Source organism: Alnus glutinosa, chromosome 11 (genome assembly GCF_958979055.1).
Source record: "Alnus glutinosa chromosome 11, dhAlnGlut1.1, whole genome shotgun sequence".
Lineage (NCBI taxonomy): Eukaryota > Viridiplantae > Streptophyta > Magnoliopsida > Fagales > Betulaceae > Alnus > Alnus glutinosa.
Window position 1 is genome coordinate 2,925,771 of NC_084896.1, and position 25,272 is coordinate 2,951,042.

Genomic DNA, 25,272 nt, shown 5'->3' on the forward strand with positions numbered 1-25,272 from the left:
TTGGTTTTGGTGATATTGTGTGTGGTAGTTAATTTAGAATTAGTGATTATTGTCATATTCATTGATAAAACACTTATTCACACCCTTCTAGGTGTTACTTGGTGTCGTTTGGAAAAATTCACAAAGCCCTAAAGTAAACGGGGTCCAAGGGAGTCACCCCCTCTAAAGTAATATTGAGCAGTGAGCACATGTGATGTAAGATCTTATTCTGGTTTCTTGATAATTAACATAATGACAAGAACCAAATAATGTATACCAATAATACTATTAGGAGAGAATTTATAACTTTTTGGACAGAAATTTCTTACAAATGGGGTTGAACAAGTTTTCATCCAACTCAGTCTCTAAAAGTGACATGTATCCCTTAAGCATGTGATAAGCATATACAATTTTAAAAAACATGTTTCTCACATACTAATAGACACATTTTTTTTATTAATACTATTAAAAAGGCATGTGAGAAGCATATGCTATTAAAATAAACGTGTATTTCTTACATGTTAAGAGACACATGGCACTTTTAAAGACGGGTTGAAAGAAATTTCCTGAAAACCAGTTTATATAAAAATTTTGTTCATATTCAATAATATTTGTAACCAAAAGCAGAACAACTTTCTCAACCGAAACAAGGAGTTTTTTTTTTTTCTCCTTTCTTCTTCTTTTTTTTTTTTTTTTCAAACAGCATAATGTTATGAATTTATTTATCATCAAACGTTCGCTGTTGGGCTAAAGAATAGAGTAACAAACAAATACTAGAGATTATCTATCACCTTTTGCTTTGGGGAAACAAACACTAGAGATGATCTAGATTCTAGCCCCTTATGCTATGAGCCTCATAGAGGCATCGAAGAATGAATATAACCTGTCACTTAGCAGCTAGCTCAAAATGATCTGCCAATCTGGATAATAGACTGCAGTTCGCAAGCAAGAATATTGGACAAACATCCTTGTCAACTCCATCAATTTTCCTTTTATCGTGTATCAAGATATGGATTCCAAAAACTAAGCAGCTTTGAGCTTCCCCAGTTCATAGGGGGTCATATCTTCGGTGTGCAGCATGCCATTTGGAGAAAGAAGGCGCCGGAGAGCTAGGAAAAACCGGGCCTGAAATAAGATATATTCTTGTAGATAAGTCCAAATCAAAGATTTTTGCATGTAGGAGTTGTCAGGATGTTAGTTAAGTCTTACCCATTGAAATCCCACAAGTGCAGCCCAACAACCTGTCAGACCAAATCCTTTAACAAGCTGATAAGAAGAAGAAGACAGCAATGTTAAGACATAAAAGGAAAACCGGAGTGATTTTTTTTTTTAAAAAAAAAAAAGAAAGGTCTTCAGTGAACCAAGAAATAGATCTCTCTACCAGCAGTAGAAGAGCACCCAAAGAAAAGCATCCGCTCATTGATAAGCTAATAAATTTTAGATCCCGTCCAGCCTGCATCATAAAAAAGATAGAATGATTCATCAAAAAAAGAAAGAAGAAGATAGAATGACGCTACATCAAAAGTTTCAGCATTGTCTTATGCAATTGAGTGCTCCACTGCACTAATTGGAATCGGAACATTCCGGAAATTAGGTTAGAACTAAGCAGCGTATAGTGATCAAATTTTGAGTTCTCTGCTTTTCTTTTTTCCTGGTAATCAGAGGATAGCAAAAACTTCTTCTTTTCCAGGGCAATATTATATACCTTCCTGGGTAGCTCCAATACAGCTTAATTAAAAAGTGCACAAGGCTTCCAAAGGTACCAAGATTCCTGCAAACCTAAGGGGTATGACTCGAAAGGAATGATTACAATGAGCTAAAAGGCCTACACTCCCCCTTAGGTACATCATAGACGTGGTTCTTCGTGTTTAGTGTTGCAAATTCTTGGTCCAAACACAAGATTCAGACATGCAAGTGAAAGACTGAATTGAATTGAAGAAAATGACTGAATTGAAATCATCAAACATACCAGCAATGTCCCCTCAAGGCTATGAGTACAAGGTGTCACAGCTAATGAAAAAAAGAATAGAATCAACACTTTGTGCATCTGCATAGACACAACAACCAGACAATATTACAGTCTGTCAGTTACGTAAAAAAAATTATTTCTACACGACTGCATCTAAGAATATTTCACCTTCTTATAGTCGTTTTCTCCAAATTTAGCTCTGTTGTTGTAAACAATGTATATACTTTCTCATGACTAAATAAATAAATCCATCTACCAGTGGGTGACGACAGAAATGCAATCATACATCCAAAGACAGTTAAGGAAATACAAGGGTCATCTAATCAGCATTTCTGGCCATTATTTTAGTTTTTGAAACAAGGGCACTCAAAATGACCTCCAGATTTAACTGAATGGGACACAAGTACCATAGGTATAAGTAGCACAAAATTTGGTTATCTGACAACACTATCTAGTGGCAATTGAGTGTATAAAGCAGTTATCACGTCCCATTTTTGCAGTATATATTTGGTGCTACTCGGAACCAAGCAATGTGACCTTCCATATGACCTTCCATTGCTAATTGTAAGCACAGCATGATTATTATGCATAAGAACAAATTGTTTAAAAATGTAATAAATATACTTAAAAAAGTTCAAAATTTGTGGACTAACCTCTTGTATGACATTAGGATCATGTGTAAAAATTTGGGGAAACAACCAAGGAACAGACATTCCAATAGTCCCTATTGTTAATCCAAGTATAGCTCCAATAATCACCAATGACTTTAGTAACATCCGAGCCTGTATGATATCATAAACCTTTTAGAATAATTTCAACAAAAAGAATTTCATACAGAAGCAGAAATTGCAATAGAAATTTGTATTCAGTAGTAATGAAATATATATATATATATATATATATATATATATATATATATATATATATATGCGGTGTATCCATCAAAGCAAAGAAAAAGCTAACTTTTCATAATGATATATCCTGACCAAACACTTCTTGGATGTTACATGGGTGTAGTAGCAAGTGATACAACAAGTTATAAGGTACAACAACGGAAGCATCAGCAGAAGATGAACATCACTGACCTTCTCCAAACTTCGGTTAACTCCGTTTAATAACTCTGGCATGAATGACTGTGCAGTTTGAGAGAGAGGTTCACCCCATACCACACACATGCCGTACATTTGAATCATGACCTAGAATGGTTTGAACATTGTAAATTCCCATCAGTTCACTACAGAGAGGGAGCACAATAAGGATTAAATAACTGTAACTACCATGTTAAGTAGAACAAACCTGATGAGCTGCAACCGTATTTGTGCCCATAGCTGTAGCAAAATATGTCATGAGAGAATAGAAAGCCACCTAAACATCAGAAACACACAGATGCATAATTTTATTCCCATGTGCGCAGATAGTAGAGTCAAGTAAAATATAACAAACCTTTGAGAACATTGTTACAAACACTGGAGCAGCAATCGCAAATATCTGCATAAATTCACTGGGTGATGGAATAGAGATGGCAAACGCACTAAATCCTTTCTTGTTCAGAGCTTCAATCATCATATAAGCTGCAATAAGCTGGAATATATTACATTGGTTAGTGGAAACTCTAAAAGAAATGTTGTGTATTGAGTACATTAAGAATGTGTCAACTTATAAATAACAAATAAAGCCAGCCATATATACTACTTGTTGAAATGTCCACTCAACATACTTGTGATGCCATTGTTGCCCATGCCGCACCAGTTATACCAAAACGTAACATACTGCACAGGACTACGTGACCCAAGCCATTAACAGCACTGGCTACCAATAAAGCCTTCAGAGGTCCCACGGAATCTTTCATGCCAAGACTGGGAATCAAAAGAAGAAAATATCAAACCACAATATATAAAAGTAAGAATTGTTCACATTGGAGGTTGAGAGGGACGACATTTCTCTTGTAAGCTTTATATGCGTCTTATTATTACTCTTGTTATTTCTTTCACCCCACAGGAGCTTCTTACTTGTCAGGATAGGATACTAAAAGTTAAACTTACTGTTAGAGAGAACACATCAACTCTTCTCTCTCTCTCTCTCTCTCTCTCTCTCTCTCTCTCTCTTCCTTTTTAACTTCTCTATCTTCATAATCCTACGAATCAAGCCTAAAGATTATCACTCACTTGGTTGTTCAAATTATTCAAAAACTTACAGAAAGGAGAACTAATTAAGTTGACCCAAAAACATACAAACACAGATTAAATCTGCCCATGTGGGCCATGTCAGGAGAATTTTCTGTGCAAAGAGAAACATGCAGCACTAAGTAGCTATTTTATATGTAACAAGATTGATATGGTAATACATAGAAGCTCAAATATGTGCAATAATAACTCAGAAATTATTATAAAACAATCACACTAAGACACTGCCAACATAGAAGAAGATCATGCATCAGAAAATAAATATATTGATATAATATTATATATTTGCACCTTGCACTTTGAGCAACCAACCCAAAAAGAATTGCAGGCCAAGCCAATCCTCGAATCTACCAACAGAAAAGATAATATTCAGTCAAAAAGCCCTTTAAAGGCAGTAAGCAGTGTTAAATTACCACTTATCTCAAAAGTTTAAGCTTATAGAAAATGATAAATTTAATCATTTAATTAATACTTTAACACTCCCCCTCACGTATGGGCTCAAACTCCATTTTCCAACACGTGAAATATTTAATTGAAATGGGAGGTGAAGGACGGAGACGAACTCAAGATCTCTACTCCGATACTATGCTAAATCAACACTTATCACAAAAACTTAAACTTATAAAAATGGATAAATTTAATCATTTAATCAATGCTTTAACAAGTAGAGAGTATACTAACAATAAATAGTAGAAGTCACGGAAAAATGCCATACGGAAGAATATTTTAAAAGAAGCATGTACTCAAGCAGATGATAGACTTGTTCAGAACAAAAAGAATTGCAAGGATAGAATTTTCTCAATATATAGTTGTTTTCAAGAAGAAGAAAACGAAAATCAATTTTGGTGTCAACTTCTTTCCAATACTGATGGTGGGACAATAAACAATAAGCAGCAACTTAGAGCCAATATGTGGATGTCAACCTTCCATAAAATAAAGATCGACAGCAGAAAGAGATATAATTGATTTTATAAGGCAAAGGAAGAATCGAGTTTTATATTAGAAAAATAAATTTCATGGAAAAGGAAATGAACCTGGACATATTTGCTTGCTGCAGGCACAATATGTGCATTCTTTGCCCCAGCAAAAGCTGACAAAATTAAAAAAGGGAAAAAAAACAATATCAGCAAATTCCTCAGTCATTTGATGGCCTAGCTCTGGATATTTGCTCTATTGCCAGTCCTTATTGACTATATAAAGTGGTGAAAAAGATTTATGACCTACTGCACTACATCTGTCCAGTTATGCAAAGTAACTAAAAGATGCACCAATCTTTATTACCAGTTAGTGCCCATGAACCCAGGAACTGTGTAAACAGAAGCATCAAAGTCCCACAAGTCAGCCCAACAAAGAGCAAGATCGATATTTGATGCTGCACTTCATTTTTATCCTGCAGCAATACCATCTAGTAAAAAAAATGCATCATAGAACCTAAAATGTCAAAAGGAACTGATTTCATCATCAATACGCCTTCATGTTTTAACCACCAGAGAGTATGCAACTAAAAGAGAGTGGAAACAAGGCAGTGTGATTTGATGAATCAGAGAAAAATCTAACAAAAAAACAACAGCAGCAGTTTAACGCAAAGTAATACTAACACAAATTACACAATATTGGAATATTGGGATATAAAAATTCTCACTATACATATAGTGATAAAATGCATTAATTAATCAATGCACTTATCAATATTACGCTGCAAAAACAATAATACCTTTTAACAGCTCAGAGAACTAACCCGTTTGGCAAGCGCAGTGGCGACCATATTTGAAGTGGCAATTGAAAGGAACATGAACAAAAGATTCATATTATCGCAAAAGACCGTTCCAGGACCTGCCCATTAATTCAAAAACACCATCAAATTGATCTACCTCCCTCACTCAAAAAACAAATAAATATCATCCTCCATTCAGCCACTAAGGAAAACCATGGGATAGAAACGAAATACTACAGTAAAACACAAATAAACCAATATAAATCTCAACTGAACTAAGCCAATTACATGTATTGTTGTGCTAAACCCCAAGCAACAAAAATTCAACTTCAATTCGTTTCTTTTCCTACATTTTCCCCAGAAACCAAACAGAAAATTAAGAACTTTTCTCGAAACTTTCAAATTGAAAAAACCTACCTAAAGCAGCAAGCTCGGTTGAGCTTCCCCGACCGATCACAGCTGTGGAGATGAGACTCATCAAAGGCGCACAGATCCAGAGCCCCGTGGCGGGCCCCGAGAACATCATAATCTCCTTCATCTTGCTCCATATGCTCTGATTCGCCAACTCCTCACTCTTCGATACCACGACACTGCCATTGCCATTGCTATTGCCATCACCATCACTCTCGCTCGCAATAGCTTCGAGCTCATCTTCGAGGAGTTCATTGCTATGAGCACCAACGCAAGCGGTTACCAACCTATTGCGACGAATCTTCGTCGGAGAGATGCGAATGCTCGGCGGAGCGATGGGATTGCTGAGGCGGCGAGATGAGAGTTGGGTGTTGAAGGATATTGAAGGGCTAGAGAGTCGTGGTTGAAGATTGGGGTTTGGGATGGGAGTGTGGGAAGGGCGAGCTAGGGTTTGGAGCCGCATTTCGTAGCTGGTAATTGAGGTGGAGAAGAGTGGGCTCTGTGAGAGAGCTTGAGTGGAAGTTCAGGTTGGGAAAGAGAGAGACAGTTGAGTGGACATGGGCGGTTTTATAAATTTATATGATTCTGAATTGAAATTTTGAAAGAGCTGAAGCCGACTGAAAGGTTTGGCGGCTTGGTTTTGGTCATGGCGTGGTGCCACGTCAGCTGGAGATGAAAAATTGATTGACGATTGTACGCCGGATAGAATTACTCCGAAATGGCACCGTGCGATTGCTTGTGCAGTAAATGGACCAAACATCACCGGATAGATTGTAACGGCTCGCGGCTTGGCTTGCTCGGCCCATTTACACAAATACAAGTGCAACTACTTTCTCTCTCGCGCTCCCAGCTCATCTAACTGCCAAAGACGTAGGGCTCCGATCTTATGCCCACGTGCCCAGCTGCAATTCCAAGTGGACTCCTCGGAGACAATAGGATCTACAAGTGGTCAACCTCAAGAAAGACGCTGACATGGAAAACCCACCAATGATTTCATGCAATGACAAATCTCTCACATCCACGCTGTCACTTTCCATTGGCCCGTGCTATAATCTAATAGAAACTGTAACAAAATTTCAAACCTAAGCTTATCAACCACTTTCCAATTCTTTGATCACCCCAGAAAAGGGAATAATATATATATATATATATATAGTTTTTTTTTAAAAAAAAAAAAAAGTAATATAAAGGATTTGCTATCCGCAGGTCGTGGCTTTCGTTGCCGACCAAATATTGAGCCACCTCCCATAAAAGCCATGGTTGACTCTGAATTGTACCAATATTGGGATCTTAAAATGTAACCAACCTTCTTTGTTTCACACCTCGTTTCTGCAATGTCAATTATTTTTTTTTAAATAAAAATAAAAAATTAAAGATCACACATGAAGCCATCCTAGATTAGGCTGGTTAAGAATGGATTAAGGTAACATAATCAGTGATTTAATATGATATTATTAGAGGTCTTAAATTCAAATTTTATTTTTATAATTTATCTCTCATTTTAATTAAATTATTTATATTGAACTTAAATTATTGAATGAAAATTTGAGCTTACGCGTAAAAAAAAGCTTTGAAATATTTGTTAAATAATTAAATTTTACTTATTGAAGAAAGGTTTCAACCTAGACCTAAATGGTCTTTAAGGACTTATAGGGCACGTTTCGTACCTGAAATAAATCCCTAAAATGGACTAACTATTCTTCTATTTAATTGCTCATTATTTCTAAGAGTATCTATTCTCATACGAAGAGGAATACCGAATACCCATTCCTCTAAAAAATGAAAGAAATAGTTATTTCTTGAAGAATGAAATGCAGTTCGGGATAGCGGACCCAAAGCTATGGAACTTGAGTGTGAGTCGTTTGTCGAAATATAATGGCCTTATTTTTTCTTTTTATTTAGAACAAGGAAAGATTATCTCCCCGTGAAAAGATTATCCAAACGGGTGAATAGATTAAACTTAAAACAATAACAATTAATTACTATTGCTATAAAGCAAGCTCGTATTTTATCTTTGTTACCTTTTACATGTTTTTAGTTTTTTTTTTTTATATACAAACCTGATTTAAAAAAAAAAAAAAAAAAAAAAAAAAGAGGAAAAAAAAAATTCTTGGTAACCGGCCACCCTGGCAGAATCACGAGTGGTGACCATGAACTAGGATTTATAAGTTATAACAATTAGGTGCTCAAATTGATAGTAATTTATATAACTTTTATGAGAGAAGCCTAACAATTTGAGCGCCTTTTGTGAGGTAAGCTATATGGGATTCGGCTGCTTCAATAAATTTTTGGTTGTCCGATAAATTGGGTCTCACGTAAGCTTTTTAACAAAAGTTTATCAAAATACTAGCAATTTAAACACTTAATTATTATGGGTCTTAATCCAGCAACCACCCCAGTGTCATCGGCGGTGACAATGTGTACTGGTGGGGGTTGGAGGGGGGCCTGAAAATGTTCGGCTTGCGCGCGATTCTAGGCCGATGGTTCATGGTCTTCGACTCTTCGCGTCGTTACCAAATACCAATCATGTCCGTCTCTGGTTCAACGAACATTTTCGGCCTATACTTCCACGTACAACAACAAAACATTCTTAGGCTATGACCAAACAACGTACACTCAATTTGATGAGCTTCTTCAAGGACATGGGTGGCAAGCGGCAACCTTGGAATCCTATCTGGGCTTATCGACGAGATCACACCACCGTGGGTGGTCCTATCAATCGAGACAATCTTGTGTATTTTGTAATTTTGGTACAATTTTAATGATAATACATGTGTTGTTATCAAATTAAAGAATAAAAATAGCTATTCTATTATATTATTTTTTCTCATTTTTAATAATAGTTTGTTGATACAGTTTCCGATATAGTGACTCAAGCTTTTGCAAAATCCTTCTTCGACCTCTACAAAATAATAAATATCAACAAATAAGCTAGTCGGGGGTGCCAACTGAAACCCTCTCCGATGCTTAAATCAGTATTTGAAAGAAAATTTATATCTAAGTGTCAATTATTAAAAATTCATCTGTCTCATACCTGGTAGTTTCTATCTATTTATAGACAAGGCTTCGACTGTTGTTTTGGATTAGGTGGGAATTGATTCCTTGATTTCGAGATCTCCTCCCAGCATATATGGGATCCATATCTTCAACGCATAGATCCCAGTATCTCAGTATTTGATACTCTTGTTGTTGGTATCCCAAGTTTAGTACTTCCGAAATATTCTTTGCCTCTTGATGGGCTTTAGGTTTAGTCAATCTTTGTGGTTCATATATTGATGGGCTTATTAAATCCATACAAGCCCATTTATTCACTGTTGGGAATATTTCCTAATATAGTTATTTATTTTTTTAATGAAATAGCCATTTCGCGTACCAAATATTCTTCTTAGCTATTATACATTGACCAAATTTGAAGGTTTACTCTATAAAAGGATAAATTTTACCCTAGCAAGAGTGAGCAAGGATGGAATCAAGCTAATTTTTTCTTTATTTTAACTCAAAAAATTCACCTACATCACACTTGGACTCTCTGTTTTAACTATTTACTTTCTTTCACTATTTCATTTAAATATTCTTTAATTTTAGAAGCATCTACGTTCCAAAATCATGTACATTTCTTATTAAGAATAAAAAAGCATTTATTTATTTTTCATTCGATGAGTCACGATTCATTATAACCCCTCGTAATTTCTAAACTGAAAAAACTAGCAGAATATAACTACATTTTTATCAAATTTACATCCCGACTAGCCAAAAGTTTGACTGAAGTGCGAATGCTCTAAACCTTTATATACTAACACATTTTATATGATGATATAATATATCTCAGTGCATTTGTTAATTGAGCAAAGATTGATGAGGCCCAAAAAGAAAGGGGAAAAAAAAAATTTAAGGACTATAATGTTCAAAAAGCAGATAGTCACATTCTCCTTTATGTCCATCATATTTGACATTTCTGAGTGCTGACCGACCAAAAAACTTGTGCTACTTTTGTTAGTTTCTTTGCATGATTCTTTTACCATTGTTTTACACATTGTCATGTCCATTGTATTGGCATCTTTAACAGGTGAGGGGTGGTCCGGCAGCCCATGTGAGCGAGGCTGCCTGCAACCCTTTTGGAGAAAAATAATTTTTAATTTTTTTTAATTTAAAAATAAAAATATAATTTATTTTTATAAAGATTGTCATAAATGTTAAGCTTCACATTATTTAATTACTAAGTAAAACTAAACTTTATAAGATACTATAGGAAAGCTCTACTCTGACTAGTCATTTTAGAGTGTGGTTAACGTTTTTCTTTAGGTCATTACATATAGTATTAGAGTCACCTAGTAACATCGCGTGGTACTGAAGCACTGCATGATGTGACCCTGATGAGAGCGTCAAGAGCTTGTAACATCATTATCCCACATTAGGAAGATAAGGAGTAACCCACATAGAGTAGCTGGTTTATAAAAATAATCATAAAGTACTGAATTTCATATTGTGTAGTCACCAAGTACAATTAAGCTTTATACAAAATTGTATAAAATTTATAAAAATTTTAAAAATTTCGGTCGATCCAATTATGTACATAACAAATGCAAATTGGACTTCTCTTCCATTTGTGAACAGATTAAATGATCATTAAAGATTCACATGTCTAAAAGCAGTAAACTTTGTTCCATGATTTCCATCTAACAAATTATTCTTCACATTTTACAAAATATTTTGGACTCAATAGCGTTTGCCAAAAACGCATCAATTAAAAGCCTGTTATCTAAGACAAAATTTGTGTTAGACAAACTTGAAAAAAAGAAAAAAAGAAAAAAAAAAAAGTGTTAGACAAAATAATGAAAAGCAGGAAAATAAATTAATTAATCATAAAGGTGCGTTAAAAAGTCATTTTCTTGAAGAAATTATCTGCCACCACTAGAATGGGTATGTAAAGGGTTACAATAAATATTTTTAATTTGAGGATACAATGAAGCCAATAAATCCTCTTTATTTTGTTGCGTTTTATACAAACGAAATTAAACTTGAACAACTTCAGATTTTTTATTATAACAAGAGACAGACTCGAATTTTAAAGTACAAAAAGTTTTTTTAGAGAAATAAGAAGGGATAATTTTTCTATATATCAAAACAAGTATGTAGTAGACTACTTAAAAGTGTTAACGGCATATATCAATGTGTTCACCAACCGACATCTAATTTTGAAATTAACTGCTATTTTAACTATAATAAATTGTTATTCAGACAGTATTAAAATCTGGGCATCAGATCTTAACGGACACTTAATTTTGACAATTTGATTAAATTATAAACAATGGTTATTTAATTATAACCGTTAGATCGTAATGTTAGTAATGATCATTTCATCGCAACAGTTAGATTAAACCACTAGATCAAATGATCCATCATCCAGTATTAACGATCATGATCTAATCGCTTTGTGTTCCAATGCCAAGTGCGTCATCAAGGCGCCACTAGCTCCTATTGCCACACACACGCGCACGTCTAGTGCTTTGCACCATACTAGAATATATACACAACTTACACAAGTACATACGCCTAAGCATTGCTTTAAAGTAAATGCTTTAAGTAGGTTGGACCTTTTAAATTGATTTTCTCATTTTCTCATGTCAGACTCTCTTTTTTTAAAGCTCTTTAATATCTCCCATTTAAAACGTTCACAAAACCCAATATATATATATATATATATACACTAATTTTGGAAATGCATTGACAATTTGTTTCCTAGGACGTCTAAGATATTTTCGTATTATAAACTGGACGGGAGGAAGTTATTTTAATTCAGTCTATAAATTGTCATGTCTTGTTGATACGGTGACCTTGGCAGAATAATCATGGGAGAAAGACAAAGGATCAAAAAGGCTCACTAAAGCTATCTGCGAAACCACTTTCGATGCTTAAAGGAAAATTTGGCTGTAAAAATAAAGAAAAAAATTGAGTGTACCCTTCTCATCTCCTTATATAGATTATTTGTTCCTGCTACTTCTTGATATGGTTTTGGGAATTCCTATATAATGTATGTTGTAACTGTGAGAGATTCCCCCCGAGAAATATCGGGAATGTTGGAACAAGTGGCTTATATTCTCTGTGGTTTGGATGTTCCCTAGTCTTGAGGCAAGATAGATTTCGGGCTTAGGCCGTGGGCCTATCGTCTTCTTTTTTCACAGGCTACCTTTGTGTTCCTTAAGTTTAATCTCTCTTATCTATACTGATTTGAGTATCGAAGTTATCTCTCGTCAGCCGACTTCAACAAACTCTTTTGATAAGTTCTTTACTTGCAGGTGCTTCTAATCGTTACCTCACCACACAATTAACTGTTCTAACATGATTTATACTTGAAAATTCATAACAAGTTTAGAATTTGAATTTTTTTTTTTTTTATTTCCTCTTTTTCAATTGATGTTAATTAATTTACAAATTATACAATAAAAGATCATAAATTTTTTATCTTTTTTAATTTGGTGGTCCTCATCATAATTAAGAGAGATTCTTTGTAACGATCGATTATGAGAATGTGGTAGGCACATTTGTGCCACCACTCCAAAATATATAGTTAATTAAGTTGTAATTGGATCTTTTAAAAATAATTTATAAAGCACAAGAGGAATTAATGTGAAATTTAGCACTCATGAACACTTTTATCTATCAACTCAATGTGGACAATCCACATATCCAACGTGAGACTAATTTTTTGAAGTATCACAATCTTCTCCATTCAAATCCCTGACGGGGAGTGTTATTAGGTTGCTTTAGCACCATTTGTAATAATTCAAGAAAAAACGTTATTAACAAGCGTACTATTATTTTAAAATGACTAGTCAAATTACAAGTACTAGAACTCGCTAAAATCATTATAAAAAGCCCAAGTTAATCACCTAATAAGAACCAATGTAAGATGACATTGATGAACACCTTTTATAATCCACAATCAAAATAGACAATTCACCAACCCAATGTGAAATTAATTCTAAGCCATATCACACTATCAAATTAGTTAACACCTAATTATGATTATGAAATTTACAAATTAAGAAATTCAAGTATCATAAATGTATAGCTTGCATACTTGGGTGGGGACCGTGGCCTCCCTCAAATTCTATGCGAGGCATGCATGCCACCTACTTTTCGAATATTCTCTCTCTCTCTCTCTCTCTCTCTCTCTCTCTCTCTCTCTCTCTCTCTCTCTCTCTCTCAATTTCCCTTTTCTTTTTATGTATAAGTTAAGCTTAAGCACCTTACTTAGTCATATTTAAAAGGTTAATTGTATTATAAGCTATTGAGTAAATGATTCTATTTTTTTTTTTTATTAAATCTATGTCATCTAGATGAACACTAAAAAAAACGTTAAAAGAAATTCTAGCATTTTTCATTAATCTATGGAGTACGAAATGGTTCTATTAAGCACCTATTTTAAGTTTCTATTTTAATCCCACCAAGTAAACTTCAACCACAAAGACAAATAATAATAATAATAATAATAACAATAATAATAATAATAATAATAAATTTATTTGATACTTTACTTAAAAGTAGGTAAACCCAACAAATTGGCATGGAAATAAATCAATCAAAACCAACTTTGTAGAACAAAAAAGTCAAAAGAACCAAAATAAAAAATAAAAAAACCTTCTACGTATTTGAATCAAATAATTAAGTCATTTTTTTTTCAAATAATTTTTTCTTTCAATTGATTAGCACAAAAGAAAAAGACAAAAAAAAAAAATTATAAAGGAAGAAAAAAACTTCAACGTATTTGGATCAAATAAAATTCATTTATCTAAATTTTTTTTTCTTCGAACAAACAATAACACTAGGCACAAAAGCTTTAGAAACCGAACAAAGTTTTTTCGAAAATACAAAATTATTTTCAAATTTATATCACATAAAAATATTTTTTTAAAACAAAAAGATAAAAAGACCAATTCTACTTAATAAACAGATATACAATTATTATATAACTTGATTAATGTGATAATAAAAATTAACCGATAATTTTTTTAAAAATACACTTAAATTTTATTGTTGGATCATCAAATTATATCACAAAGTCAATTCAAAAAAGAAAAAGGAGTTCACAAAATCCCATTTCTTGTCGACATGAAAGATACGTTCAAACAAAAAAGTCCACACTTGACAGCTACTACCAGGTCCTCCATTTCACTGTATTTTCACATGCCCCGTCAAACCAACGAGGCCCTTAAAAAACCAGAAAAGAAGAAAAAAAAATGTTAAATACCTAATTGTCTCTTGTAATTTACAAATTTTATTTTTTTGTCTCTTAAATTTTAATTTTTATTAGAAGAGGTACCTATGTTATGAGAAAAGATAAAAATAGTACCTCCGTTCATTTTTCTGTCCAAAACTAACGTCTTGCCATGTCATCCTACACGTGTTGGCTTATCTGTGCGACACATGTCTCTAGAACCATGTCAGCGCGGCCGGTTTGGGGTTGGCCAAAGCCACTCCCAAGGGCCATTAGGGTGGTTCGGCTACCCCAAAAATGGCCTTGGAGGTGGCTTAGAATTTTAAATTTTTTAAATTTTTTTTTTAAGTACTTAAAATAATAATAAAAAAAAAAATAGTAGCCACGTCAGTGCTGAGATGTCTCTGAGAACAAGTATCACACAGGTAAGCCAACATGTGTACGATGATATGACATGAGATTAGTTTTGGACGAAAAAATAAACGGAGGTACTATTTTTGTCTATTTTCATTGTACATATATCTCTTATGATAAAAATAAAAATTTAAGGGACAAAAAATTAAATTTTTAAACCATTTGAATGCGTAAGGTTTTTTAAAAAAAGGAAAAGAAATTAAAAAAAAAAAAAAAAAAAAAAAAAAACCCAACCCCGAACAAATTACAAAGAAAAAACGAGCGCCAATCCCCTTGATGACGTCCCGTTCTTAATTCCTCTTCACGTAAAATCAAATCATTATCAACATCGTGGACACTGTGATCCATTAATTTTTGGTTGCGCTGAATTCGTTGGAGAATTAAATTATATTGGGGAAGTCGTATTCTTTAGTACAAAATCGCACTTCAACGACTTTTGCGCTGTAACCCGCTCTATTATCAGACGCCATAATAGAGGACCCAACACAACAACCTACAAAAAGCCGGCTACCAGAACACAGAGTGTGTGCGTGTTTCGTAGTTTCACCAAGTCGGATTTGAGAAGAGAAATGGGGAGTTTAGGTGCGATTCTGAAAAACCCAGATGACCTTTACCCGTTGTTGAAGCTGAAGATGGCGGCGAGGCACGCCGAGAAGCAGATCCCTCCGGAGCCGCACTGGGCCTTCTGCTACACCATGCTCCAGAAGGTCTCTCGCAGCTTCGCCATGGTTATTCAGCAGCTCGATTCAGAGCTTCGCAACGCTGTAAGCCCCACAGTTCAAGGCTCTTTGCGCTTTTTTATTTTTTGGCCCATATGTGTATTGTTTTGTTTTTGAGGATTTTGATTGAATCTGGTTTTGGTTTTTGTGGGTGTTGTAGTTGGTGTTTTAGTTTGTATGTGGGAGTGCGATTTGGATGATTATGATGGTTTTGGTTGTGATGGGTCATGTTATTGGTCCGGAAATTTATGGGTTAGTGGGATTTTGAATGATCCGGGTATGCGACTATTCTGGGATTTGTGATTGATATTTGGATTTATTTAGGTGGGCTATATTGGTGGGTTTTTTATGGTGTTAAGCTTTCACATCATGTCTCGCTTTGAAAGTCATGATGTATTCTATCAAATTTTTTTTTTTGGCAGAAAGTAACATACAAGAGATCTACTTTGAACCATCACAGGCAGAGTTCTGTTGGTTGGCGACATATTTTTGGAGTAACAGTGAAAACACTGAGAAAACATTTTCATGAACTGCTCTTCTGAGCGTTGCTTTACTTTTACTGATTTTATATAGACAAGAAATCTGCACTGGACCATACGGTATCATATTAAGGAGTCTTAGAATTCATGCAATAGCAGATAGAATGTTGTTACCAGAGTGTTTTGCCTATGATTGGGGGACAAAGTGCAGCATCAGCAGGTCTTATATATGGCTTTAGAAACAAGAGAACAAGTGGGTGGGAAGATGTAGAGTATTAGCTGGATGAAAAGCTTCCATATTCCTTCTTTTTGGCCTTCTACTTTATAAGTTGACCAGAATGTGATGTAAACAACTTATATTATTCAATCTATGGAACACAAAATATCAGCTGAATGTAATGGTATTCATTGAAGGCCATGAACTGCTAACGAATTCCATGCTTGATATGTTTTTGGTCATTTTTATGATATCACAAATGCTGTAACTCTGCAAGTGGGCCATTAATTCAAATTTTCCTGTAAATGCTGCTGTTATTATCTTATTAAAAAGACACAGACTACTGTGTTCCATCTTGTTAGATTTACCTTTTTCTAAGTTTCTAGCCATACTATAGCATATTTAATTTCTCAGCAGTATCTTTCATGGTTTTGCAGATATGCATATTTTATTTGGTTCTTCGAGCCCTGGACACTGTTGGTATGTTCCTATTATCTATAACCTTTTCTGTGGTTTTTCTTGATTTATTTGTTGTCTGAGAGATTGAAATTGAGGTCTATATATCAGATCGGTAGCATTGCCATATTGCGTAAAATGCATGCAAGCTTGATGTGCCCTTTACTGAAACATTAATTGGACTGTTCAATACGGCCAGGTTTCATTTACATATAGGGAGTTTTAGTTATATTTTGATTAGTAATATTAGGTTTTGAATGAAGAGTATCAACTTTTGTTTGGGTTGACAGGGGAGTACTTGATGGCTGCCCTTTAGGCCCTTGCTTTTATGGTCGCAATACGTTAGCCTCTTTCAAGGATTTATTGAAGAATACAATTATACAAGTTATTCTTAACAAGTTAATCCCCCGTGGGTTTCATTTCTTGATGTCAATAGTCTAGCCTCTGTTGGAATTTATTCTAAATGTAGTGAATTTTTAAATCAGATCTATACATGATTTACTTGATCAAGTTCTAACTTATAATCTCAACGCTAATTAATGTTCTGTAGCTACTCAATATGACAAACTGATGACTCCTATAAATGATGAAATATTTTCATAATATTCTCCTTTAGGTTGTTGCATACAAAGCAATTAAAAAACTGATGGTTTTGAATTGGCATTAATTCCAGTTCTAATGGATTATTGGTTTCCTGCAGCACTCTTCTTGTAGTTTAGTGTTTTTTTTTTTCCCACTCTTCCAATCCTCAATAGTATGTATAATTATTGATCTCCCCCAACTGATCAACTTTATCTTGATGGTTGCTTTACAGAGGATGATACAAGCATAGCTACAGATGTTAAAGTGCCAATCCTGAAAGCTTTTCATCGTCACATATATGATTGCGAGTGGCATTTTTCATGTGAGTGTTCTAAATTTTGTCACCAGTCTTTCTTACTTCCAATTTTCCTAGATTCTATAGACTGAAGAACCTTTGATCTATTTCATTCTGCCATAAAAATCCAATTTGATAGATCTTTTTTACGCATATATATAATTGCAGTTTCAAGCAGAGCCATTTAACCAATTTCTATTGTTTGTTTTTAAATTTCCTTAATTGTTTTTCTTGTCCTATATATATCCAATTTTAGTTTTGTATGCATAAGATATCCAGCCTCAATTTAATGCCTTAGGTTTCTAAACCAAGGATTTAAGCTTTCTTATAACAATCATGTTATCTCTTCTTTTTTTTTTTTTTTTTGATAAGATAACAATCATGTTATCTCTTACAAGATAAAGTTTTATAAGATTTTTATTAGGTAAAAAGTCCTTAGAAATAATTTTTAAGGCATGATTATATGATCTTATATATTAACATATAAAAGAAAATTGAATCTTTGGCCATTTGCTGATTTTTGTTCTTTTCTTCTGTATAAAGGTGGTACAAAGGACTACGAAGTTCTTATGGACCAATTTCATCATGTGTCGACTGCTTTTCTGGAGCTTGGAAAGAGGTTACTTCTTCCTCTATAAATAACTGAAATGATTTTAGTGGGTAGAGAATATTGTTTTCATCCTTAATAAGTCTTGTTATAACTTTTCTAACCATGATCTGATCAGAATCTATATCCTTGGTCCCCTTTTGCCACCTCTCTACCTATAGTTATATTATTGCTGATTACTGATGTCAGTATAAGGGTTGTCTCTTATTTCTTTTAGTTGTTAGTTTATACAATGGAATATGTGATCTCTAAATTATCCTTTTATTTCCACTGTATAACTGAATGTTCCCCAAGTAGTTAATGCGCCATGCTGCAAGTATAGGTGTCAACTGGGTTATTGTCTAGATTGAATCTTTTTTTCTTTTTTATCTTATTTAATGCATAGTTAGTATGATTGGTTCAATGCGCTGATAAATTGAACTATCAATTGCTTCTCCCAAATGTTGTTAATGTTTTAAAATTGGAATAATAGTTGAGATGCTTAGAGAGTGTGGTTGTTTGAGATACTCTAAAATCTGAAGTAGTCAGTGGGGTCCCAGAAAAGTCATAGACGATGTTGTATGATTGTATGCCCTTTTTAAGTCTATGTTTAATGAATAAATGGTCCTCTGGGCTTCATAAATTATGCAATTGAGACAGGATCTATAGGATATGCTATATAATTTAACAGTTTGCGACATCTTTGCTTATCTCACCTGTAAATATGTTAAATGAATTTGTGCTTTACCTTCTTTTCATAAATTACTCACAATACTCTGTCAATTCTGCAGTTATCAGGAGGCAATTGAGGAAATTACCAACAGAATGGGTGCAGGAATGGCAAAATTTATATGCAAGGAGGTTTGTGATGCATATTAATGCTGGAGAGGGATTCAGATTGCTTGAGATTTTCATATTTGTTTCCTTAAGTTTACGTCAATTTGTTTTTTGATAGGTAAAAAACGAAATAGCATTAAAAAAGCTCAAAGGTGCCCCTAAGCATACACGAAGTATACAAGGACACCAAAACAAGAGAAAAACAGAAAACAAAGGAAAACACCCGAAAAAACCCAAAAGCCAGAAGAAAGGCTACATCAAACCTACAACAAAAGCTTCCTTAAGTTTACATCAATTTCACAAGTTATGCTTAGCTTGATTCAACAAAAGCTTACATCAGAATTTCATTGTATGTGTTGGACTTCCCCAACCAAAAAAAAAACGTATGATAATAATAACAAAAGCAAATTGTACCTCTTTCTCAGAGATCCACAATCCCCACTATCAAATAAATAAGCTGAGTTAGTAAGAAGAGCTGATCTTAATATTTTACCAACATAAAAAGCTGATGATTCTTTCAATAATAGTTCTTTACCAGGGAAATTGTTCAAACTTCTCTCTTTATTGATGGTGAAGATTTAACTTTGTAGTTGATTACTGCTTAGTTATCTGACCTGCTTTTTCAACTGGTTACTAGCATATAATTTGACGTGCTACTTTAAAAAAAGTTTGACAGAAGTTAATGATTAGTCTTAAAAACAATGAATTTATGTAGTCATCCACGTAACTGGGGTCTGAATGCCAACTATGTGGTGAGCTATATTTGCATCATAGAAAAATCATGTTCTCTAGGGAGTAATTGGGGCAAGTTTGCATCATAAATTGTTCCGCCAACTGCTCTTTATGAGCTTCAGAGCTGAATCTATGTCATAGGTCATGCACAAAGTGCAGAAAGATAATATGTATTTTATGTGATGCCTATATGTTTTTCCTCTTCTTGCAGGTAGAGACAATTGATGACTATGATGAATATTGCCACTATGTAGCAGGACTTGTTGGACTAGGTTTGTCCAAGCTTTTCCATGCCTCTGGGTCAGAAGATTTGGCTTCAGATCATCTCTCAAATTCAATGGGTTTATTTCTTCAGGTAATGCTTTGATATGAAGCAACCACTGCAATTTCACTCCATTTTCTTTTGTTTGGAAGTTTGTCCAATACTAAACACTCTACAACCACAGAAAACAAACATAATACGAGATTATTTGGAGGATATTAATGAGATACCAAAGTCTCGTATGTTCTGGCCTCGTCAGATCTGGAGTAAATATGTTAACAAACTTGAGGTGCACATCTTTTCCTTGTTTACTCTCAATTCGCTACTCTCTTTCTCTCTCTCTCTCTCTCTCTCTCTCTCTCTCTCTCTCTCTCTCTTGTAAAATGATCTTCAGTAGAGGGGTAGGACTCCTGTCTCATAAAAATTTGTATTTCACAATCATTTTATTGTGTTTTCTTTTCTGATTGATAATTTTTCGATCTTTGCAATCCAGGACTTGAAATATGAGTTAAACTCTGAAAAGGCAGTGCAATGTTTGAATGACATGGTCACTAATGCTTTGATGCATGCGGAAGATTGCTTGAAATACATGTCTGCTTTACGAGATCCTTCAATTTTTCGATTTTGTGCTATCCCCCAGGTATGATATCTTCTCTACAAACTCTGAGGCTCTTTTTAACAACTATTTAGAAAAAAAAAAAAAAAAAAAAGAAAGAAAGAAAAAAAAAAAAAAAAAAGAAAGAAAGAAAGAAAGAAAGAAAGAAAGAGAAGAAAAGAAAAGAAAATACTAATCAGTTAACTCTGAGCTGTTATTGTCTCGTGTCTGATAATTTGACATATAGGTAGGAAGATAGGTATCTATCTGTGCACACAACTTGCAAATAATAGATATGTATGTATTATAAATGTATTATTTGTAGGGGTCTTTGGGTTTTTCGGGTGTTTTTCCTCTCTCCTCTTGCGCTCCTGTTTTGGTTTCCTCTTTGTATACTTCATGTATGCTTAGGGGCGCCTTTTACGCTTTTTATAAAATTCTCTACTTATCAAAAAAAAAAAAAATGTATTCTCTGATCTGCACATGGTAGAAAATCCCAAATAGTTCTTGGTTTTATGGCGTGTTGTTTTAGGCTTGTTATGATGTTTTAAGACGGTAATAATTATGAAATGTTCCTGTTTAGCATCTCATTTGACATGTGTTACTTTTACTAGATCATGGCCATTGGAACACTGGCATTATGCTACAACAACATTGAAGTCTTCAGAGGTGTAGTCAAAATGAGGCGTGGTAAGTGAATCATCTGTGGACATTTCTTACAGCTGAAACTGAGGGCATGTGCCGCATTTTAGATAATTGAAAATTTAGTTATTGTGTTGTGGATATCCCATGGAAAGCAAATGTATCTATTTTCTTTTACATTGATTTTTCATCTGGAATAGTATCATTGCAAAAAGTAGGGCTTACCATTGCAGGTGATCTTTGTTCTGATTTTAGGCTATCTAAAAGTTTTACCAATTCCAGATTTTCACTATCATTTATGAGTATCAGTGCCAGTGTAAAGTTTTATGTGTAGTTTTATAGCAGAAAATGGACCGATTCAATTTCATGAGACATTCGAATGTGCCCTTAGTCGGTCTCATGCTTTGGTTAGCAACTCTTTATAGCTTTTCTACTATTATTCTTAGTGCTAAATTGTGGTTCTTTATGAAGTGACGCCTTGTGGAAAAAAATGATTTTGATGTGCCTTGAGGAGGACACCTACATGGAGAGGTGGTGGCCCAAAAAGAGCAGTTTTATAGTCACTGCAACTCGGCTTAGAACCTAGCAGTGATTTCCTTTTGGGATTTTGAGACTTTAGGAAACTTAGTGCACTGAGAGACTCCTATATATGAATAGTTGTGCCTCCTGCTGTTGGGTCCATATTCGGCTATCATACAATTTGAGAAACTGAGATTTTATACATGCTTGCGATTTAATTCGTAATTATTTCCTCTTCCTTTTCTTGTTTTTGAGAGTGCACTTTCCAAAACTCCCCCTATATTTAGGTTGGCCCCTTCAGAGTACTCTAAAAACTTCTCATAAAAAGAAATGTTATGCAAGCCTTTGGGCGGTGGAAATTGAAACCATCTGATGCACAGCCAACAAAATGGAAAACAGGGTGAATCTTCCGGACTGTGTGTTATCCCTTGAAAGAACAGTGTATAATTTACTTTGATCCTTTCTTTCAAGGAGATCCACTGATGGTTGATGGCAGAAAATGAAGGTTTTTCTAGCCGTGACTGGGCAAGTTTCTTGCAATAGAGAATTGATCACATGCCCACTCATGTACATTTTTGGAGAGAGAGGGAGAGAGAGTCTATCTAACACTATGTTTGGCCCCAAGAGAAAAGAAAGGAAGGTGATTTTTTTAAAAATTCTCTTCTTTTCCAATGTTTCATTTGTGATGGGGTAGAGAGAAGAAAAGAAACTCTGAAGACAATATTTCAAAATTTTCTTCTCTGATCCAACCAAAATTTCTCTTTAAAATAGATGAGATTTGGAAGGCAAGTTAGGTGGAAGGAATAAAAGATGCATGGAATAGATTTTCCTTTCTTTATTTTCTCTCTACTTTCTCTTTATAACCAAACAAGGGAAAATAATATAATTTTCAATTCCTTTTTTTTTGGGTTTATTTTCTCTTGTATATTGTGATCCTGGCTCTACGTGTAGGCTATAACATGGTACAACATTTGATCTCTTTTGTCATATTAGTAAAAGAAAATTATGGTGTTGTTGGAAAAATAGGAAGGATTGTGATGTCTTCATGCTTCGTTCTGTGACGAATTCTTACTTACTGTTATTTGTTGTGACTGTTGTCTAGGTCTTACTGCCAAAGTCATTGATCGTACAAAAACGATGGCAGATGTCTATGGTGCTTTCTTTGATTTCTCCTGTATGTTGAAGTCAAAGGTACAATGCTTTTTTTCAAGACTAAACAAGATATATTTGCTCGCAACAAGATATTTATTTTGTTCAGCCTATATAGTGGAATTATCTTTTCATATCCTATGCTTCTAGATTTTTCATCACCTGTTTGGATGTGTTGATTTGTCTGCTAGATCCCTAGATACGACCTGCATTTTTTTATGCCAAATAAATTTTCTGGACATGAATTGTGTGTGGCAATAAAATAGTCAATGCTTCCAAGCTCTGAGGACATGTTTGTAACTTGGAATGGAGGATATGTTTGTAGTTGTAGGCTGCTAAATCAGTTGCATTGTTTCTGTTTCTTACTGCATTTTCCTTAAGGGTGTTGCTCACTAATTATGATACATTATGGACTACTGTAGGTTGACGAGAATGACCCTAATGCAACAAAAACGTTGAGCAGGCTGGAAGCAATACAGAAAACCTGCAGGGATTCAGGAGTCCTTAACAAGAGGTTGTCCTGATAATCTTGCATGTTTCATTGCTGTTTTTGTTGTTGTCGTCATTAATTATTTTATCTCTGATAACTATTTTATGGATTTCACCAGAAAATCTTACATAATCAGGAGCGAGCCTAGATTCAATCCGGCTCTTGTAAGTATCTGCTAATTTATCAACCTGATGTTGTAACCAAAAACTTGATGATTAGCTTTGTGGTAACGCACCCACTCCACCCCCAAAAAGAAAATGTTAAGATCTAATGATTATCCTTTGATCTCAATGCAGATTGCTATACTGTTCATTATGCTGTCCATCATTTTTGCTTATCTCTCTACCAAACGACCAAAGAATTAAGGTAAGTTTCATTAATGGTAAAATTGATGATTCGATAGCACAATCAAAAGAAAATTATTGTTATTTTCTTCAACAGCCTCAAGCTGATTTTTCTTGTTTTGTGTTTATGCAGAACTTGAAGGTTTCTTCGAACTTCCTGGAGAACTTGAGTTCATGGCTGGCTGTTACCAAGTGCATGCTTTGTTCCATGAAACTTGATTTATGTTTGTATTATTTTTATACTTATGCTTGAAGGTTGTATATCTACCATACAGGTGTCAAATTCTGTTCCTGAAGTATCCAACTTCTTATAGAAAACTCTTAAACTGTTTGCAATTCTGGACTTGTTAACACATCAAATGAATTCCTGTTTAGTAGTTTTTCTAGAATCAAATTTTAGATTAAACTATTATAGTGAAGGTTTCTAAAGAAAAATAAGAAATTTTATTCGTTACTCCACTCTAGCATGCAAATTAAAAACATAAAAATGTGCAAATTCAAATGACCCATCAAAACCTGTGTAAAAAACTTACCAGGAGTCGGATACTCTGCCGAAGCAGACGAAACAATAGCAAATAACAAAGACTTTTTTGAGGAGCTTCAAGAAACCTATAAATATTATTAGTCTATGGTTGAATATCTCCACTATTTGGCACATCACGGCCTGCCTCAATTTGAAATTCTTGGGACATAAATTGAAAGAAATATCTATACTGGCCGGCTAGGTAGTTGTTGCCAACTCGTGAAAAAAGATATATGCAGGTTTGGTTGCTCCCCCGTATACTACGCGTTTGAAAAAGAAATATGGGTTACCATAGCAAGAAGAATTTGGACTCACATAAATACATTAGTTTTTGGAGAAGAGCTTACCCATCTCACCCCACTAGTTAGAAGTGCAAAGGAGTCGGTGGAAAAATTTCACACAGCAGCACTTAGTAAGAGGAATCATAACAAGAAATTGAATTGATGTAACCCCAAAATAGAAAGGACCTCCGTCTGGTTTGGTAAAGGTAAATTGGGATGCAACAACAGGCAGATCAAAACATAAAATGGCATAGGTGTGATCGTTAGAGAACATGAAGGGAATGTGTTGGCATTTATGTGCTTCTCAAAGCCTTATATATCTGATCCGGCAGTGGCTTAAGCTTATGCAATTTGGAAGGTTGTGCAATTATCCAGAAATTTGGGGCTTCAAAATGGCATAGTTGAAGGAGACGCTTTGGAGATAATGCAGGCTTTGCCAAAAGGTCTCTGTCGGAGTTAGTAGAGGCAACTTATTGATGATGGAAAGATTGTGCTTAATAGTCTTCACTCGTGATATGTGGGGCATGTTGACCGTTGGGCAAACAATGCAGCTCATCATATTGCTAAGGTGACTGTTCACCAATCCTTGGAACAAATTTGAATGAAAGATTATCTTGCATTTATCCAAAATATTGTCACTGCTGAGCAATTTCTTTCTTCATGATATTAATGAAAG

At 34.4% G+C, this 25,272-nt stretch overlaps 2 protein-coding genes across 2 annotated transcripts; one reads left to right on the forward strand and one right to left on the reverse strand.

Annotated features, from left to right (window-relative positions):
• Nucleotides 1–645: 645 nt before the first annotated feature.
• Nucleotides 646–6,813, reverse strand: LOC133881519 (protein DETOXIFICATION 46, chloroplastic-like). Its single transcript, XM_062320457.1, has 14 exons — nucleotides 6,263–6,813; nucleotides 5,870–5,964; nucleotides 5,413–5,521; nucleotides 5,166–5,221; nucleotides 4,423–4,478; nucleotides 3,666–3,804; nucleotides 3,392–3,529; nucleotides 3,245–3,313; nucleotides 3,034–3,144; nucleotides 2,602–2,730; nucleotides 1,949–2,026; nucleotides 1,361–1,432; nucleotides 1,189–1,245; nucleotides 646–1,104 (listed from the first exon to the last, which is right to left on the reverse strand). Exons 1-14 carry the CDS (start codon nucleotides 6,717–6,719, stop codon nucleotides 1,003–1,005), a joined length of 1,668 nt encoding a protein of 555 aa, XP_062176441.1. The 5' UTR covers nucleotides 6,720–6,813; the 3' UTR covers nucleotides 646–1,002.
• Nucleotides 6,814–15,239: 8,426 nt separating this feature from the next.
• Nucleotides 15,240–24,186, forward strand: LOC133882789 (squalene synthase). The gene is made up of 14 exons (XM_062322010.1): nucleotides 15,240–15,652; nucleotides 16,741–16,783; nucleotides 17,574–17,663; nucleotides 18,180–18,255; nucleotides 19,014–19,083; nucleotides 20,003–20,146; nucleotides 20,238–20,342; nucleotides 20,547–20,693; nucleotides 21,263–21,338; nucleotides 22,912–23,000; nucleotides 23,381–23,472; nucleotides 23,567–23,612; nucleotides 23,745–23,814; nucleotides 23,926–24,186. The coding sequence occupies exons 1-13, from the start codon at nucleotides 15,458–15,460 to the stop codon at nucleotides 23,811–23,813; spliced, it is 1,242 nt and encodes a 413-aa protein (XP_062177994.1). The 5' UTR covers nucleotides 15,240–15,457; the 3' UTR covers nucleotide 23,814; nucleotides 23,926–24,186.
• The last annotated feature ends 1,086 nt before the right edge of the window (nucleotides 24,187–25,272 follow it).

What these genes read in the sequence shown, in the direction of transcription:
- LOC133881519 (XM_062320457.1), bottom strand. Translation starts at nt 6,719, where the DNA reads ATGCGGCTCCAAACCCTAGCTCGCCCTTCCCACACTCCCATCCCAAAC. An exon ending in TTGTAACAATGTTCTCAAAG is followed by an intron (nt 3,314 to 3,391) that starts GTTTGTTATATT and finishes TCTGATGTTTAG; the next exon opens with GTGGCTTTCTATTCTCTCAT. An exon ending in ATACGGTTGCAGCTCATCAG is followed by an intron (nt 3,145 to 3,244) that starts GTTTGTTCTACT and finishes AAACCATTCTAG; the next exon opens with GTCATGATTCAAATGTACGG.
- LOC133882789 (XM_062322010.1), top strand. Translation starts at nt 15,458, where the DNA reads ATGGGGAGTTTAGGTGCGATTCTGAAAAACCCAGATGACCTTTACCCG. An exon ending in CAAAATTTATATGCAAGGAG is followed by an intron (nt 19,084 to 20,002) that starts GTTTGTGATGCA and finishes CTCTTCTTGCAG; the next exon opens with GTAGAGACAATTGATGACTA. An exon ending in GATTTTGTGCTATCCCCCAG is followed by an intron (nt 20,694 to 21,262) that starts GTATGATATCTT and finishes TACTTTTACTAG; the next exon opens with ATCATGGCCATTGGAACACT.